The following is a 19,351-nucleotide window of genomic DNA, read 5'->3' as shown; positions in this document are numbered from 1 at the left end:
GAAAAAAGAAAAAAACAGAAAAGAAAGGAACTCCCAATCGCAGGAAACAGGAAGAAGACAGAAGCATTCCAGAGTGGTTAATCGGGTCATCCCTTATCAGGGTCAACAGACGCCACAGCTCCCTGTTCCCCACCAAGGCACTGCAGGGTGACCAGAGCAAGACCCAAACCCCCACTCAACCCCCACCACCACCAGAGCACCTGAGCACCCAACACCAACAACCATTGGTCACCTGTAGTACCACCAATGTGGCACCTGCTTCCACCGCGCCTCCTGGACAACGCCAACTCTGTGTGCGGCAGAAACAGACCTGTTAAAGTGTGCTGGCGCTTACCCAGCAATCACAGTGCTGATTCCTATAACAAAGTGGAAGACTCTGGCACAGATCTATCATATACGTGCCAAATCGAGGGTCAGGTTGGAGTCAGAATCTGCTGCTGGCTCGGAAGGGTCAGACAGACTGTGATTGAGTGACCACCATTATAACGGCAGGACATCATCTAGCCTTGGCTGCACTTCTGACGGACTGTAAAACAATCTCAGGCTATCAAATGTTACATAATGGCATTTAGAGCCATATTCTCCCATGCAGCTAATTTCAAAAGTGTGGCACTTTTAAGCCTATGTCCATTCTGCCCTCGACTTAAGTCACTTTAGAGCCATGAGGCCAGTTAGCGCTTTTTGAGGAGCAACTCCAGAATCTGGACATTTCTTAAGTAAGCAAGATGTGTACACTTTTTCTTCTATGTACTTCTGAGGGCTACAACGTTTACCGTGTTTGAAGTCAGCAGTATAAGCCTTTTGAAATACTGTTAAGCAAATGCACAATTTTGATGCAGTTTCAGAGAGAGAAGGCAAAGCCTGAAACATGCATGTATGACCCCTTGTCTGGACTCTGAACACTACCCCACCAATTATCCACACATGAAAATGAAAACATTAAAATGACAAGTGAGGTGGACATGGGCAAACTAGAAACAAAACACATTTGCTAGGTTTTTATAAACAGAAATGGCATTTTATGAGGACATCATAGGCCTACTGTTAATGAGAAAACTCAACCTTTGGTAAACAGAGATGTATCCAACCAGATTTGCAGCTTTGCTCATTACAGTGAAAGGAAGCAATGGAACTCAAATAGTGCTATCGCACACACTGGTGTGCTTGGGCTAAGAGCCAGGTGTGTGTTGGGGTTAGGATTACTTATGATTATTTACATAATGTCTGGTCAATATTTGCATTTATATACAATGTGCCTTCTCACAAAAGCAAAGAGCAATGAACTTGGCGTAGCGCTATTCGGTTGTAAATGCTGCAAAACCAGGTGATGTCGTTTTAGTCCTACACTAAAATCTACACTCACCATCATCATCCAAAAAAAGACCCTAAGTTGTAGTTAGACCGACGGTTATGCAAACGGAGATGTATGAGGTGCATCACATCAACAGGGCAAGACATGGCTCTGGCAGCACAGCTCAAGGACTCTAAAACAATCTCAGGAACAGTGGGAACCAGCACCGGACAGTGCTGACCGGACACCGGACACGGTGTGAGATCTTCTCTTGATATTTCGTGTGTGAAGTTATTAAGTCTACGGTGACCATTAGGGGCAACATAGCTACTTTGGTCAAATACGGTGAGCAAAACAAACTCAAATGGAAAGGGGATACTGTGATGGACGGTGTTAAAAGGAGAATTCCGGTGTGATATTGACGAAAAATAATTCAGTGGAAATGCATGGATTCCAGTTTCTTCCAGTAGCAGCAACTGGAATCCATGCATTTCCACGGAATTATTTTTGGAATCTGATCCCTTATCATACCTGTTCATTCTTACTCGTCGCTCGACTTATCGTGACTAAATTCAAGATGGCTGCAAACGCTAAACTTCATGAAGATACTGTCTGTATAAATCGTCTTGTAAGTAAACTACCAGTGCTTTTTCAAAGTTCTCAATGTCTCGTTTTAAATGTCAGGGCCCTCAGAAGTCTACCAATAAAGTGTGGAGATACATTGAGCCTCGTAAATGGTGTAAAACAGTGATTTATTTGCATGGCTAGCCCGATGCCGAAGCACCACCATTGAAAAAGCTGTTGGTAGCATCGGCTAACTAGCGCCAGATTTTGGAGTGCAGGGGAAAAGCCGAGATGGGCTATGAGACATACGTTCACACTCGGTATCATGTTTCAACACACTTTAGGTCAATATCACACCGGAATTCTCCTTTAATGTCATACCGTAAAATACAGTCACCTTCTGTTATTAGAGTTTACTGGGCTCTATAGAGTTGGGGATACTGTGATAGACAGTGTTTATATTTTACCGTAAAATAGTCACCTTCCGTTCTGTCAGAGTTTCCTGTAGTTTAATGTTACAGTAGATCAGATAACACTGCTGACAAATAGCTAAAACCTGCCAATGATGGCAAGAAATGTTCATGGGTTTGAACGGCAAATGGGATGGGAGTCAGAATAGTAAGAGTCAAAGAAACACAAATGCAAAGAAAAGGAGAAGGAGAGAGACAAAAGAAAGTGAAACAGAGAAACAGTAAAAAGGAACAACTGAGGTAAAAGGCACAGAGTACAGGGGTTAAGCTGGACTTTAAATAAAGCTCTTTTGGAGGCTAATATAGACTGCTGCTGCTGCTGCTGCTGCTTCTGCTCCTACTGTCCCTAAAGGACCCCAGCTGCAGGCAGATGTGTGGGGTGTATTAGGGGGGTAAGCCCAGACTAGTTTAAGCCTGGCGGCCACCTCGTTCCACCCTGATCACCCATTTAATGGCCATATGTGGGTGACTCAACATGGGGGATGACACTGTCTAATCCTAAAATGTGTTCAGATTAGTTATGTGTGCGACCGTGTATAACATGAGTCCATGTTAAAGTGCCAGAGCATATTCTGATGTAATCTGTGAAGATGACATACAATAACATTCAATGGTACAATGAATGCCATCATGGACAAAAAGTAACAGGAGATAAATGCAGGGACATTTCATAGAGCTTTAGGTCTTTCTATAGACCTATGCTGACTTTCTGGCTTTCAGTTCTCTGTGTGGTCCAGTGGAAGGAGGGTAGGAAGAGGACAAGCACATGTCTTTTTCCACCACATAGCTCCCCTCTCATGAAACCAAACCCAAATGAACCACACCAGCCAGTCAGTCAGGCTTTCAGCTCAGAGGGAAAAATCAGGAGGGTTGAAAGTCCATCAACGTTTCAGTTTGTATTTTCTGACGAATGGCTCTCTTGGAGGTGAGTTTATAACAAGGATGGAGAAGAATACCTGCAGTACAAATGAATGATTCTGAAAAAGTAACTAAATGAATCGTAATGAATGTAAACGAATGAAAACGTAATAGATCATGACTGTGTTCCATTTATAAACATTTGTTTACTTTTATGTTATCCTGGCCTGTAAAATGCACAGGAATGAAATGCATTACATATTTACTTTAGGTTTGATGGAGATTATAACTATATGAACTAATTCATGACTGTATGAACTAAAATGTCTGAATCCAGGTGTAAAAGTGGCATTCATTTTTCAAGTTCTGATCCTAGCTTAAAAAGTTATTTCAAGGAACAGGAACAATTTTCAGCCCTCAGCAGCAGCAGAAGCTCAGGCTAAGGATGAGGCAGTGGGCAGCCTGCCCAGTGTCTTGATGGGGTTCTCGTTTCAGCCATGTGTCAGCACACATACACACGCACACGCACACGCGCACACACACACACACACACACACACACACACACACACACACACACACACACACACACACACACACACAGTGTCCCTGTGCTCCAGAGGGACACACACAGACACACACACACACACACACACACACACACACACAGTGTCCCTGTGCGCAAGACACACACACAAAAAAAAAATTGAACTATATCTATACATCTATTTCATGTTATAAGCACCCTCAACGATTTTCAGCTCAAGAGCCCAACAAGAGCAGTGTGCTTGGTGCTACACTGAGAGAGGAGTGGATGCAACGGTTTTGGCTGACACTAATTGGGGGCTGAAGTTTTGGTGCCTCTGATCCGGTTAGACTTACAGCTTGACTGCTCTCCTCATTGCTTACTTGCTTGCCAGACAGCCTGTCTGTCTGTGGGGACACAGGCTGCATTCTGAGTAGTTTCAGGGTGACAGACATGGATTGCAATATGCATCTAGAGACAAGCCATTTGGTGTATTTACAATATGGCCTGCTTGAAGGTGAAAGTAATTAGGTAAGACTTTACTTGACAGTATCGGCATAAGAGTGACATGACACCGTCATGACACATGAAATCTAACCCTAACCCTAACTTGTTATGACAAAAACCGAATGACACTTAATGACAGAAGCGTTAGGTCATAAACGTCTATGAATTGTTTATGACACGTTCATGACAGTGTCATGACACTCTGTCGATACTGTCAAGTAAAGTATAACCAATAATTAGCATATTTTGTGTGTTTGATACCAATCAAAAGTCTTTTGAAGGCAGAATGCTATGTGGGGGTATAAATTTGAACAAAAAGCACCTCAGCAGTGAGGTGTTTCATTAGGCTGTGGGCGATGCGTTTGACTAGAACTAAACCAAGATTGTCTCCAAACGTGCAATTTCTTCACAAAACACCCGTCCAAATTAGTGACCGTCAAAACTGGATAATCCCGCAACACACAGACATCATCACAAAAGGCAAGGCCATGGATTAAAAGGACAAAAAAGAGAGCACTATGATTTATCATATTGCGGATTGAAGACTGCATTAACCCGACCAGAAAACAACTTACACAGATGAAACTGTGCACCACAATCCAAGCAAGCAATCTGCTCGATGACGTCTAAGATGCTTACGCATCAGTCAGGCATCCCCCAAACTCGTGCACACAGGCTTCACTGTGCTGGTGACAGGCATCAGCAAACAGAGTTGAAATCAGCTGCATGTGGCGTCGACCCTGAATGGTTTTTCCAACATGCCATCGGCCGGTCAGCCTCTAATAATTGGACATTGATCCATTTCAGAGTGTATGTATGTGTGTGTGTGTGTGTGTGTGTGTGTGTGTGTGTGTGTGTGTGTTTCTGCATGGCAGTCACATCCTATTAGGCAGACATGTGTCGCTTTCCTGGTTTGAGCGGCTGAGTGATGAATAAAAACCCTCTCTCAAAGACTAGTGGATTCTTGAGAGAGAGAGAGAGTACTCTTATTGACTGTCAAACAAGTACTCTTTAAAACTGTGTGTGTGTGTGTGTGTGTGTATATGTGTGTGTGTGTGTGTGTGTGTGTGTGTGTGTGTGTGTGACGTGTGGCCTTTCACCCATTACACATAATGGCCCCGGTGTGGCATCCCTCCAGATCGGATACTTTTGAGAGGAAACTATGGCTCTTGTTTTGTTTTTGTTCCTGCCCTCCGCTGTGTGCGTTTGCAATCTGTTTTAGTTCCTGCCACTGCATATGAACAAACCCTAGAAAGAAATTCCCAGCCCATCCCCACAACAACCCCCCACCATCTTGTATAAGGATTTAGTGTGCTACATTAACCAAGCTTTGAGAGCATTAATTAGCATTAGCGAAGCATGCCTAATAAACTTTTTTTTTTACTGTCTGTTATGTGGAGGAGATGTAGAGATTAAGAGTCTTCTGCTTGGACTTGAGACAGAGCAGATGTTGTGAGTTAAACAGAGAGCTAGCCCCGGCATTAAGGCCGCTGTGAGGGGCTTCGTCTAGACGCTGCTTACTTAAGTCGTGCCCATCCCTCACAGTCGAGCCTCACAGGGCTAAACACGGAGGAGAGAGGAAATATCTTCACGCGGGGAAAGCAGAATGTTTACACAGAACGGCTACACGGAAATGGATTCATGAACTCTAACAGCAGAGTGGCTTTAGTACAACCAAAAAAGAAGCTGGCCGGCTTGCGACGTCCTGGCTTTACCATCAACCACATAGAGAAAAAGAGAGAGAAAGAAAGAAAAACATGAAAGAGAGACTCATCCATTCCTTCTGTGTTGCATGACCTACTTTTTTGACAGAAGCACTGGGAGAAAACGCTCTCTGTTGGAGCGACAACTGATTACCTGTCCCTCTCTCCTGACTGCACTGCATGAGACGAAACCTAGCAGGGTTGCTGCCAAACATCACTCTGCCATCCCTGTGGCCCATGATGGAAGATAAAAAAAAAGGAGGCCCTGTAGTGACAGAGCCTGACAAACACACACACACACACACACACACACACACACACACAGTGGCGGCAAGGGGGTGAGAGGACCAGAGCAGCGTCCAGCGGAACCTTGTTCGACTCTGTTCCGTGCCACGACACACCCCAACACACTCACTGTGGCTCACTGTGCTAGGAGACTAGCCCACACGCATGTCCCACATTGAGGCTAAAAACAGATTGCAAACACAGACAGCGGAGGGCACCGCAGGCCACTGGACCTCCTCCAATGGAATGACCAGCCAAGGTCCTGAGTGATCCACTGCCCAGTTTATTCACGATAGCCTTCATGGCGTTTGACAGAAACAGCAGCAGCAGCAGCAGCAGACTGCTATAATATATAGCTTTGCTCTTGGAAGATATAAACTGGGACTACTGCTAACATATTTACAGGAGGGGATGCCTTGGTATGTTTTTTCCCACAGTGATGTATCAGTAGCCCAACCCTAATGTGCTACATGACCACTCTACATTCAGGAAGAAACATCCCACACACATGAGAGTAGGGTAAAGGTCACCAAAAAAAAACAATGCATTATGGGTATCTCTAGCACATGTGGATTAGCAGCTTTAGGCTCCTTTGGAGTTGTGTGTAACGTCTAGACTACCATAAAAAACGTTCTTATTCATAATAAGTGGATGATGAGATGAGATGTTAATGACTCAGCCATCAGTAGGAGGACAAACCTAATTGCACCACATGCTAATGCTCTACATTCTGAGGAAGATATGAGGGAGGACCAGACAAAGATGGTAAACACACGCATCCTAGGGATCTTTAATCAGACGTGGATTATCAGGTCACTGCACTTTTGGGGTTGTGTACGATGCCTGGATTACGATCAAAGAAGAAAGGCTCTATACATAGATGCCATAACTTTTAGATTTTCCTCTCTGAACAACCTATCATCACGCATAGCAGGCAAGTACTGTAGGTTCACTAAATGCTTGTGACAAAAGCTGGCAAACAGACAAGATATACCGACTGGGAGCCATTTACTTCCCAATTAAGCCCCAATACCTCACATCAAATATGATTATGTCAAATGTGATTAGATTGGAGAAATTACGCTGCTGGACTCGTGCTGGTCTATGGACAGGCACTCTAACAGCAAGCCTGATTGAGAGAGTGGCCAATGACCCGGAGTGACCATCAAATCACTGCGGTCCCCTGATTGCGATTAGCTAACCCATGCTACCCTAAAACAAGATCTGTGGGCCACAACGAGGTGCAGCGGCCATGCTGCGTCCCTCACAGCATGATGCGACTTTGCCAACGGCAAACTGAGCTCTTAAGCCGAAGCACAGCAGCTGCCATTCACATCAGTCCTAGTAATCCTCTTTTATTCTGATGATGGGGCAGCCCACACGAAGGGAGGAAAAATACAAAGAAAGATGAGGGGGGGGGGGGGGGGGGGGGACGCAGAGCTGGATGTGGGAAGCCAAGACCCAGCCCAGAATAGCCAGGCCGTCCCCTGCCTGCTGAGAGCTGACCAGACGAAGAACAGGAGTGTGTGTGTGTGTGTGTGTGTGGGGGGGGGGGGGGGCGGGACTCACTGTGACACAAACACACAAATAAATCCAGAAATAAAGCCCACCCACTTCTACTTCTGCCTGTCTTGCTGTACCATGGTAACAGATGCCATCAAAAACAACACCTGTTTGCAGTGTCATCCTAGAAGTTCAACAGCTTGTCACTCAAAAGCCAGTAGGACACGATGGTAACCTTTAAAGTAACTTTGATAAGCAGCACCTCGCTTGAGTCCTCCATCTTAATAGTGAGAAAATCAGGACATGAGCATGGTATAATGGATACCACCATCAGATACCATAGTGGTCAGTATCTGATATGAGCATGTAATTTTCCCATTGTTCAAGCATTTGTGAGGCCTATTTGCTTATGCTATGTAAATTGCTATATAAATGTTTCACTGCATTCGATTGATAACATCACATTGCTATATCAGTGGACACTGCCCTGACCAAGGGCGCAGGAGGCACGGGGGACGTGGGGGATATGTCCCCCGCAGTGCTAAAGAGACGGCCGTCATCCCCCTCACTTTTGATAAGGGAAAAAAAGCCTTATAGGTACGCTAAATAAATAATAACCTATAGGGTTTGCGTTAACTATGTAAAACTCCCCATTAACAGCATCACATCACTAACCACAGTGGCTGGGGTCTTTTGCAAAGCACAGCATCTTTATTTGAGGCAAGCTGGTAGGCTATTCCAGGCAGGCTTTTTTAATTTCTAACCTGCATTTAGACATGCGTTTCGTTTGGAGTGGCATACCGGTAGGCGATCAAAAGCATAACATTTTCGGTTTGGTTTGGGATTTAATTTACTTTGACTGTTGATTATATTGCTAAATGTTGAGACTGATGGGCACTGAAATCTGGGAGATATGAGATGGTTCACTGTTATGTTTCATGTAGTTGAAAAAGTGTCGGGATTGTGACACTGAAGTGAAACAAGTGCGCTGATTATTGCGAGACAAGGCAGCCATTCATTGAATAGGGGTTGTGCTGTAGCCTAATAGAAACCTTTTTGCGTAGCCATAGCCTAAATTGAGTTATTGTTTAATTATGAATGATTTAGTACTTTTTATTAAATTCGTAGGCTGGAATGCCTTGAGTCGCGCAACAATTGTGTTTAAATGTAGTAGGCTTCAGCCTGGCAATTACCTCGACAGGGGCGGCAAGAGAGTGAGCTTGAGAACGTGTGTTGGAGACCCATGGTAGGAAAACGACTTTTCTTTGCATTAATAGCCAACAGTAGGCTATTAATCCAACCAACAATATAATAAAATATTAAGAAGAGGTGTTATTTCATTGACTTAAATCGAAACAATGTCTTCTAGTGCTGGTGGACTGATGGCAATTGTTGGTATAGGCAATTGTTACCCCATCTTGTATATGGGAACCTGCCTTTATTTGTCCGGCTATAAAAAGAATCAATCCCGGGCATAATTTGAGGATTTATGGTAGCCTATAGTCTCCTGCTCAACATGACATTAGCTGTTATGTTTATTGATAACAAACTCAACTAGCCTACTGATCAACTCGTTTTCACTACTAGCCTAACTATAAAATACAAGTCTATACCCAACGTTTTTGTTCTAAGTCATTTATTTCAAACATAATTTCAAGACACAAATTGGATATGTCAGTTATGTCAGGGATAATGTGGTACAGTTAGAGTAACAGTATTATTTTATAAATGCTTTGTTGAAATGCTGTTGGAACAAATAGTAGTAGGCTAGTCAACTTTCTGTTGCAATTTTGTGTGTGTTCTGGACAGGTAACTTGTTAAGCCACATCTTCTAACGTTCTTCTAACGTTCAGCAACATCTTCTAACGTTGCATAAATATTAACTGCAAACACATAGTGAAGAGTTGATTTGGTTTATACCAGACAATTTAGGTATAGGCCTAACTAGGCTATTTGATCATGTAGTCTATGTTTGGATCATAGGCATGATGATTCATTCATGGCTTCATAAAATATTAACATCCCATGTTGCTTTTAGAGTATTCTACCATTGGCCCAAATAATGTGAAATAAATCTAAAATAAATAAATGAAAGTAGAACTGCACATAGCAAGAAGCTGATCTGAGGGCAGATCTGGCGTTGTGCTCATCTCACAGTTTTGACCATTTTTATCAAAAAATATTTTGAAAACAATCAATGGTATTATCTTAATATTCTGGTTTATGGTCGAAAGTGGGCCAGAGGTGGCGATCCGATATCTTGTAATCTGATCTCACTATGGGTTTGTGTTCACAATTTGGTCCCCCTCACTTTCAAAATATCTTCTGCGCCCCTGGCCCTGACCAAATATATTATAGTAAGAGAACATACAAGATACATAATCTATGAGTATCTCAGTCCTCTGGTTCAGTAGCTATTGCCTTTGTTTCTTTCCATGTGCAGTGGAATAGAAGTTACCAACCATAAGAAAAGGAATACAGAGCCCACAGAGAAAAGGAACAAAAGTCAAACCAGAAGGTTAGAGAGAGAGAGAGAGAGAGAGAGAGAGAGAGAGAGAGAGAGACAGACCAGAGTGTTCCTGATAAACATGGCCTGATGCTCTGCGACCATGCTGGAAAAGACAGCCTGTGTTTACATGTGTGTTACAATAGAGCTCACTGCTCAGCAGAAAGATATGTGACCGTTTTGCCAACATGGACCAGTGTATTTATAGCAGGTCAGTGATACAGTATACAGATCACTGTTCACAGATCACAAGAGAGCAAAGACCTTCAACAAAGCCAAATGCTCTACAAGGTTAACAAATTACAAATGTGTGGACCCGCGTCATGATTCAGAACCACTACAAACTACAAATCTGTCCTTGGCCCATGCTACACCATGTCACCAAATTTCTTGAAAATCGAGCTGATAGCTTTTACACAATTCTGCAAACAAACTAACAAACAAACTGAAAATGTACCTTCCCAGGCTGTGTTAACAAACTAGACACAGGATTTTATAAAGATGAAAACAATGTTAAACTGTAATTCATCATATTGTCCCTTTCACCTATTCACCATTCATCTATCTATAAATGACAGAAACGTCTGATTGTCTGTGTGTGTGTTTATGTCTTAACCGCATATCTGTCGAACCATTCGTCCGAGCAGTGCCATGTTTGACATTGTTTAAATAAGAAATGTGAAAGATATCGTTCGTTAAATACAGCACACTGTAGGCTACCAGAGAGGATAAGCGGCCCATTGGCAGAACTGAATCCGTGGGTAAAAAGTTAACCGCTGACCTCAACAATAAGCACTGTCTGAATGCAGTTTGTTTGCATAAAATGATTCAGCAGATTTTGCAACAGCATGCCAACAAACACAGGTATGGCTATTCAAAAACGACTTAAGACTTTGAATAAACAAACAACAATTCCTAAATTGAAACGAGTGATAATGGTCCGAATTTAAGGATGTTTAAGAATGCCACACATGCAAGCATGATCAGCTACAGACAAGTGGCAGACAGAGTGTGAGGTCACTTATAGGCTACCAGAGACATTGTTGCAAATTGCATATGATGATGCATCATTACATAAAATGGTTTGTCATATCATCAAGTTATTCAATAGGCTCAACATAATCACATAAACTCAAAGCTTTAGCCTTATGTCATTTTGATCAGCTACAGACGAGTGGCAGGCAGAGAATGATGTCACATATAGGCTACCAGAGATTGTTTTCACATCGTTGCAAATTTCATGTGATGATGCATCATTCCACAAAATGGTTTGTCTGCTCACTGCACATTTATTATATTACAATATAATATTCAGTATTCATTATTGAATGCTTATAGCTGGAATTATGTTTTTTCCAATCATCCTACTTTTTAAAGCAAGCCTACCTGCTGGCATGTAACTGGGCTACAGATTTTCTACAGGAATAGCATGTTTGAATGGGCAGTGATGTTTTAACACTGATTCATACAGTTTCACCAAAGCAATACTGGTGGACAGAGGGTGACATTGAAGCACAAGACTTTTGCGCCACCTACTGGACGCTGCTTTAACAAACAGATTGGCAAACGGATTGCAAGAACAGATAGTGGGAACATTACGGGTAAGGAAAAGAGAGAAGGAACAGGAAGGAAAGAGGAGAAGGGAGAGAGAGATGAAGAGAGAGGAGTCGGAGAGGGGGACAGGAAGAGGGAGGGTCCACAGCCACAGCCACTGACCTAATATGCAGCCAGGACAGCATGGGGGTGGTGCCACCACCAAACACCCAGACGGTGAAGAAGACGATGAGGAGGGTGGTGGTGAACATCATCTGGCGGGCATAGGTGGCCGTGTCCCGGATAGCCAGCGCAAACGCCATGGCTCCTCGCAGACCTGGAGGGTGGCAGACAGACAGACAGACAGACAGACAGAGACACACACCTCTGGTCACACCACAGAAACGGGTAAGAAAAGCAAAGGATGTGCATGTGTGAACGGTGACTTTACCTGCGAACATCATCATGTGCTGGAAGTTCCCACTGATCTTGTGGCGGCGGCCCAGGTTGAGCAGGAACGACAGCGGGTAGATGTTGGAGGCCCGGCCGATGAAGATGGCCAGCTGCCCATCAGGAAGCAGTTCAGGAAGGAAACGCGCCTACTGGCTCTCAGAATAACTCTCGGACCTCATGGGCATCTAGTGCTACTGCCACTTTTAACTGCTACCCAGTTCCTCCTCAGAGCCACACACTATGCCTTAATAGCCTTATCAGCTCAGATGGAACTGTTCACTGTTCTGCAGTGTTACTAATGCCTTTTCCTTCACTAAACACACACTAGATAACAAGCAATCACAGTAAGCATGACCCAAAGGACATACAGCAGTGTGAAAATGAGAAATATATTACTGAAGAGCATATAAATCTGCAAAATACGCTATACTATATATGGCCTACTATATATTGCTGCAATGGCAAAACTAAAAAACAGATAATTTCACTAATATTCTGTTTTTTTTTTTTAACTAATAATAACAACAAGATATTTTTACATTATTACCATATACACACACACACACACACTCATCACCTAATAAATTATTGTGTCATAACAAGATAAAGATTCTATATAATAATGTTACAACATGATCGTAATAGTCTGAAAATATCTTATAATTAGGGCGATCAGCGTTAACGTGTTAATTGCGATGCCGTAAAAATTCAGTTAAATTTTGTTGGCGCCCCTCCATAAAATCCACTATTCATCCACTGTTTGCCAGTTAAAACATTTGGCACTGATATGCGTGGCAAGTGACAGTCTACTCATGTTGGCACCGGTGTCGGCTCAGTCGACATGGAATTAAAATATCACCAAAGCACTTTAAGTTGAAGCTATAACCTACAAGCTAAACATTGTTTAGCCTACACTCCTACACAGTTACACGTGAACTGAACATAGTTAATGGAGATATGGACTATAGGCTGTTTCTGTTTCTTTATGCACTTCATTGAAATGTGTGAAATGTGAAAAAGTTCCTATTTCAACTTAAGCTAAAAGGTAGCAGTTAAAAGTTTGACAGCCCTACTTATAATGTAAAACTATCTTTTCAAAATGTGAAAAGCATATGTTATAATGTTTCATATTATAATTAAATACCATGTGGCAACACTACACTACACTGCACTACACTGCAGAGACAGTCAGTCAGAGTAGGCAAGGCACCATAATTTATACTGTGAACTATACAATTATGCTGTACATTATTGTTAACTTATGACGACAGTAACTATAGCCCAATAAGTAACTAATCACTGGAAGCTTAAAGTGTGATAAGGATACAAAAGCCCCCACGATGAAGATGGGGCTGAAGATGTGGTTCTGGAAGGTGAACAGGGCCAGGCCCATATAGGAGAAAATGAAGTTCTCAGCCAAGAAGTGCAGCACCTCAAACAGCTGAGAGAGAACACACACACGCACACGCACGCACGCACGAGAGAAATACATAAGTTCATATATTGTACATGACAGCAAATTCCTCAAATTATGATCACATTCAACAGCTGCTGCATTTTTAGAGTTTTTTTTTTTAAAGGAAGATAAACTAGTTTTGCGAAGTTGGGAAATTTCCCCAGTTCTTTTGATGAAACATTCAATTGGTACAAAGAGTCTCCTACGCTCACAGCAGCATGGAGTCTTTGGGTGAAACAGACAGTAGCTTTCAGCATATAAAAAAACGAGTGGAACCACTCAATATCCCCCACACCAACCCCCGACTCACCCAAAACTTTCACTCTAAAGCCCTCATCGAAATCTCTTGAGGCTTCAGTAATTAGAGTTTCAGCCCACCCCACCCCCCTCACACACACACACACACACACACACACACACACACACACTCAATCCCTGGGTGTCATAATTACACGTCCATGCCAATCTGTCTCACAGTACCGCGGAGACACTCGCTCGGAGTGCAGCTGCAGGGAGTCGAGCCGTCCTTTAAAACTGCCGACCACTGATGGACAGCCCCCCGCTGTGACTGGTTTTGAGGAGAGAAACTTTCTACTCCCAGGACGCCACCAGCCCAAAGAATAAAGAGCTTAGCCGCTAAATATCTTCAAGTTCCTCAGCATAGTTTGAAACTCATTAGCCTAAAAGAGCTGATGCCTTCAATTCCCAGTATTTATGAGCAACTCTGATGGCAAAGCAAGTATGTCTGACACTGAAATTCCTTGTCAATATCTGATTTAGCATGTACATTACATTAATACACAGGATTAGATGTTAAAATCCCTTGTGCCAAAATCCAAGGTAAAAACACAAAAACACTGTCATCATGACAGTTATTAGTGCTGTGGACTTATTATTATCACTTTATTCTAACTGACAGGAATGGACAGCTCAGTATGCAAAACATATTGCATTTCGTAGAAATGTCATTGGTGACTTCTAGGATACAATCCAATATGCTTCGTTGGAATGACCAAAGGGTAACAATGTTGCCAAAGCATAGAGCATAGAAGTATAGAAAACATCAAAACATACCACAGAAACAGTAATCGTGTTTGCAAGTGGTGAAAACACACACACAGGATTCCCTGTGCTCTGGCTCCCCCTGGTGGGGAACTGTGACCAGAGAATGAGGTGTCCTCACTTAGCCCTGATTAGAGTCACTACCGGGCTGATTAGGAAGCCATCTGTCACTGGTCTTTTCCAGCAGAGTGGACACCGAGTAGGAGGAGGGGGGATTAGCGGGGCCAGAGGTCAGAGCCCGCTAAGATAAGCCCATGTTTTTTACCTGTTTGGTGCGCTTGGTGGACTCCTCAGACAGGTTGTTGTGTGTGTAGTGGGCCTGGGTAATCCCACAGAACAGCACAGCCACCACACCTGAGAGAGAAGGGACAGCAGGATTTTGAATCCACATTCCCCTGTCAGGTAATGTACTTGCACTATATATATAAGTTCCACCAAAAAAAAAAAAATACACCTACTGATAAGAGAAACACACATTTAAGGAGAAGGGTCTTGTGGAGTCATTATTAGAGTTCTCTACAAATGCATTTAGCAAGCCTTCAATTTGTAATACAGGGCAACTCAAAAGGTCACATAGAGCAGAATTACCCAACTCTGTGCTGACACATACATGAATATACATCTCACACACACACACACACACACCTGTGAATCCACAGGCCTCTGCCAGCAGGAAGGTGCTCCAGGACATGAGGAAGAAGAGGGCGGTCTCCAGAAGAGGGAAGCAGTGCAGCTTAGTGAACTTGGTGACGTGGCACCAGGGGTCAAGGCCAAACCACAACCAAACGCTCTCTCTCCTGCACCACACTCACCATAGCTACAGCTGAACACACACCTTCAGAGGGGCCTCTACAATACTAACCCATATAATGCCTCACAATACACACAATCCTTACCTAAAGCATATTCATATAGATGTTCTATACAAATGGTTTTGGTGGAGGTTTTAGTCAAAGCAAACAGACATATAGTTGCTTCAAATCTCATACTCTCCCTGAATGCCATTGAGGCATCGGTTCACTAAAAACATAATTACTATTCTGACGACTGAAATCCCATTGTTGTCCCATAGGTGCTGAACATATGGTATTATTTTGCATTTCCTTTTTTCCAATGTACCAGCTATTTCAGTAGAAAAGTATCTATTAAACGGCACTGACTACGTGCTCGAAATTCAAAGTGGTTTTGTCTCCAACACCTGCAGTAGAAGGTTAAACCCCAACCTCACTGCTCCTCTGCACTCTTCTACACCATCCTCTTTTTCAATCACTTTCAGCACTTTAAATCTATTTATGTAAGTTTTTATCACTTCATTGTGCACTCAGCACCTGCAAGTCGGAGGATCATGTCAGTGATTTAGTTAGCTGGGTTATTCAAGCTCAAGCACTTTGCCACCACATTTAGAGAGAGAGAAATAAAAATGGCAGCTCTATTTAGCAGTAAGCTGAGAAGATAGTCCCACAACTGTCATAATTGAGTCTGCCAAGCAATTTTATTTTATTTTGCTCATATCCATACACAAGTTCAAATGTTTTTTTCCCCCACCTGACAGGGAACGCAAGGCAAGTCAGTCATTTTGGTGTGTACCATACCTAAAGGCTAAGGTGGTTAGATGTAGGTCTATCTAATCTAATGCCTCACAGTCACACTTCCCTCTTTGGTTAAATGTGCTGAAACTGAAACTGCATACTTCCCTATGACCACACAATGCTACTACCACAGGGAGGGGATTTTATTTCATAAAGGGCACTTCAGGACAGTTTCTATTGTTTAGTACATTTTAACACTACTGACTAATATTTCTCAAACTTAACATGGGTAAGACCTACCATTCAGATATTCCCTACAATGCTCCTGTAACAACACATGACCCAGAGCAGCATCTGTATTCATTCTAAGCAGTGCAATTCCCAATTCACAGAGATATGTCCCATCACAAGTGCCTCCATGTTTTTCACATAGTAAACTGAAAGGATATCAGTGCTGTTCCTACACCAGTGACTGCGCCCATGGCAAAGGAACCGCTGAAGATTCCCAGGAAAACGCCCACTGACTTAAAGAAAGCCGCCGCATCAAAGGTGTGTGTGTTGGCTCCACTTGGCTGATAGGCCACAATAGACCTGAAACAAAACAGATAGCATGGCAAGTGAAATCAGTTCCTGCCATTCTATTATATGTAAACATTCACAAAGACACAGAGTGACATGTTTATGTTTTCTTTGAAACAATAATGTCTATTAATACCGTTTTTCTCATTTCCATGTGCCTTTCTACCAAATTACAACCATAACTATAATCATATGAACATAAATCTGTGCATTGGTATAGAAAATAGAGATAAACAGAGATAGAAATAAACAGATATTGTGGTCAAAGTGGCGAACATTCAAAAACTTGGTTGTACAACATCTGCGTGTGCTGTCTGGGTATGCCTTTGTGTGGCTATATTAACATGACTCCATGTGTTTATGTAATGTATTCAGAGCAGCCTATAGAGAGAGAGAAGGGGGGGGGGCATGATGATGGATGCCAATTGGGCAGGGATAGAAGGTGGCATGGGATGCGTAAAGGAGCAAAAAGTGTCATAGGGTGCAATTTGGTTTAAATATTGTTTATATGATCACATAAGATAGAAAATGATATGGCCTTGTATACAATGTATTGTAGTTAACATTAGTTTGTTATAGTTAGTAGTCAAGCACTACCCTAGTTCAGCTTAAAAAGAGCAGTAATCAAATGGGCAAAGAGAAAAGGCAGTGCGTAATTTGACAAAAATAATGACCAATCTGTACATCTGTTTACATCAGATTATATGGCCTTCTAGGATTCAAGACTGCACAGCACCGAGATGCAGAAAGAGAATTAGCAGGGATTGGCCTACAGGGGGCGTCTGAGCTCCATAAGCCAGAGCAGCAGGGTGACTAGACAGACAGCTCAGGCAGATGCAGGAGCATCCTCTCCACTGCTCTCACACCAGTGTGTGGAATTTCCCCAGGCTGGGCTGAGGAGCCGAGGGCCGAGAGCGGAGAGCTGTTCCCCAGGCCTGGCACCTAGGAGAGCAGCTCCAGGTGCCCTCCAGAGACAAACACGGCTCCCTGAGCAGTGGGTTAGGAGGGGAAGAGAGGAAGAAGAGGAATGCCAGAGAGAGAGAGAGAGAGAGAGAAAGAGAAAGAGCAGAGAGAGGGAGAGATGGGGAGAGGAAGACAGAGAAGGAGAGAGGGAGGGGAAGAGAGGGAGAAGAGGAATACCAGAGAGAGAGAAAGAGAAAGAGCAGAGGGGGAGTGGGAGAGGGAGAGAGGAAGACAGAGGGGGAGTGGGAGAGGGAGAGAGGAAGACAGAGAAGGAGAGAGAGAGAGAGAGAGAGAGAGAGAGAGAGAGAGAGAGAGAGAGAGAGAGAGAGAGAGAGAGAGAGAGAGAGAGAGGGGAAGAAAGGAAGAGAGAGGAGGAGTGGGAGAGAGAGGAGAAAAGAACTCACGAGGAGAGGACGATGGCCACGGCATCGTTCATGACGCTCTCTCCAAACAGCAGGGCGTACAGGTCTGCATCGGCGTGCAGCTCATTAAAGATGGCCAGCACCGTGACTGAAAACACACACACACACACACACACACACACACACACACACACACACACACACACACACACACAATGACCCATGAAATCTCATGTTAACCAAATTAGCATTAGTTAAGCAAGTTAGTTAAAATATCAACAAGAGAAGGCAATGTCTATTCCTCCTATCAGATAAGGAAGACCAACCCACATTCTGGTAAAGTGTGCAATGATGAGTTCTAAAACTATTACCGGTAATGTACATAATCAAATGTACTAAAGAGCAGTAGCTTAATGCTGTATACATCATCAAATGTACTCAAGAGCAGTAGCTTAATGCTATGTCACAAAGCATCCTCAAGAGAACCGTACATGAAGTGTGCTAAAGACTACCTCCTGCATGTCACAAAGAGGTCAACAGTACCTGGGTCAGTGGCGGAGATGACGGCTCCAAAGAACAGGCAGTCTGTGTAGTAAAACTTATCAGTCAGCTGACCAATGGCCTGCATCAGTTTCACCACACCATACATCAGATTCCTGGGGGGTGGAACGGGTGCTTAGTTATAATAAAGTGTTATAATATAAGAGTTTAAAACATATTGTTACAATTAACATTACTACTGCAGTTGACACATACCAAATGTTTATCTCATTGCAAACTGATAGTAAATGCAAAAGGAAACGGTATTAATACGTAGAACTCACCCGATGACGAAGCATGAAATGGCTGTTCCGAGGAATGCGTAAGTTATGATGGAGCCCAGGTTTCTGAAGAAATGTCTCTATACAGACGAATGCACACAGACACAGACACACACACAGACACAGACATAAAGACACACACACAGACACAGACATAAAGACACACACACAGACACAGACATAAAGACACACACAGACACAGTCAGGTCACTTTCCAGTCAACTTTATTTCAATAGCCTGTGATATAGTGATTACAAACCATCTTAGGCAAGGCTACAGTTGAGGCTTGTGTGGAGAATGATAAGTCATGTTATATTCTGGTGTCTGTGGTCTCTTGTGTGAAAGTTAGGTTAGTTGACCCAATATCCAAAACCATAACAT

At 43.1% G+C, this 19,351-nt stretch overlaps 1 protein-coding gene across 2 annotated transcripts in view; it reads right to left on the bottom strand.

Annotated features, from left to right (window-relative positions):
• The window catches only part of slc9a7 (solute carrier family 9 member 7), a 52,907-nt gene that overhangs the window by 19,661 nt on the left and 13,895 nt on the right, over positions 1-19,351 (bottom strand). Inside the window, exons 4-13 of one of the 2 annotated variants that reach the window (XM_042111792.1) lie at positions 18,974-19,050; positions 18,693-18,805; positions 18,192-18,297; positions 16,695-16,836; positions 15,362-15,467; positions 14,982-15,070; positions 13,526-13,639; positions 12,197-12,308; positions 11,929-12,082; positions 233-289 (exon numbers count right to left, since the gene is read on the bottom strand). In XM_042111792.1, coding sequence (XP_041967726.1) covers positions 233-289; positions 11,929-12,082; positions 12,197-12,308; positions 13,526-13,639; positions 14,982-15,070; positions 15,362-15,467; positions 16,695-16,836; positions 18,192-18,297; positions 18,693-18,805; positions 18,974-19,050 — 1,070 coding nt within the window. The remainder of the gene's footprint in view (positions 1-232; positions 290-11,928; positions 12,083-12,196; positions 12,309-13,525; positions 13,640-14,981; positions 15,071-15,361; positions 15,468-16,694; positions 16,837-18,191; positions 18,298-18,692; positions 18,806-18,973; positions 19,051-19,351) is intronic. The other variant, XM_042111793.1, reaches the window with a different exon arrangement.

Source organism: Alosa sapidissima, chromosome 12, assembly GCF_018492685.1.
Source record: "Alosa sapidissima isolate fAloSap1 chromosome 12, fAloSap1.pri, whole genome shotgun sequence".
NCBI classification, from domain to species: Eukaryota; Metazoa; Chordata; class Actinopteri; order Clupeiformes; family Clupeidae; genus Alosa; species Alosa sapidissima.
The sequence above is the reverse complement of the archived record's forward strand: the minus strand, read 5'-3'. Positions and strand labels throughout refer to the sequence as shown.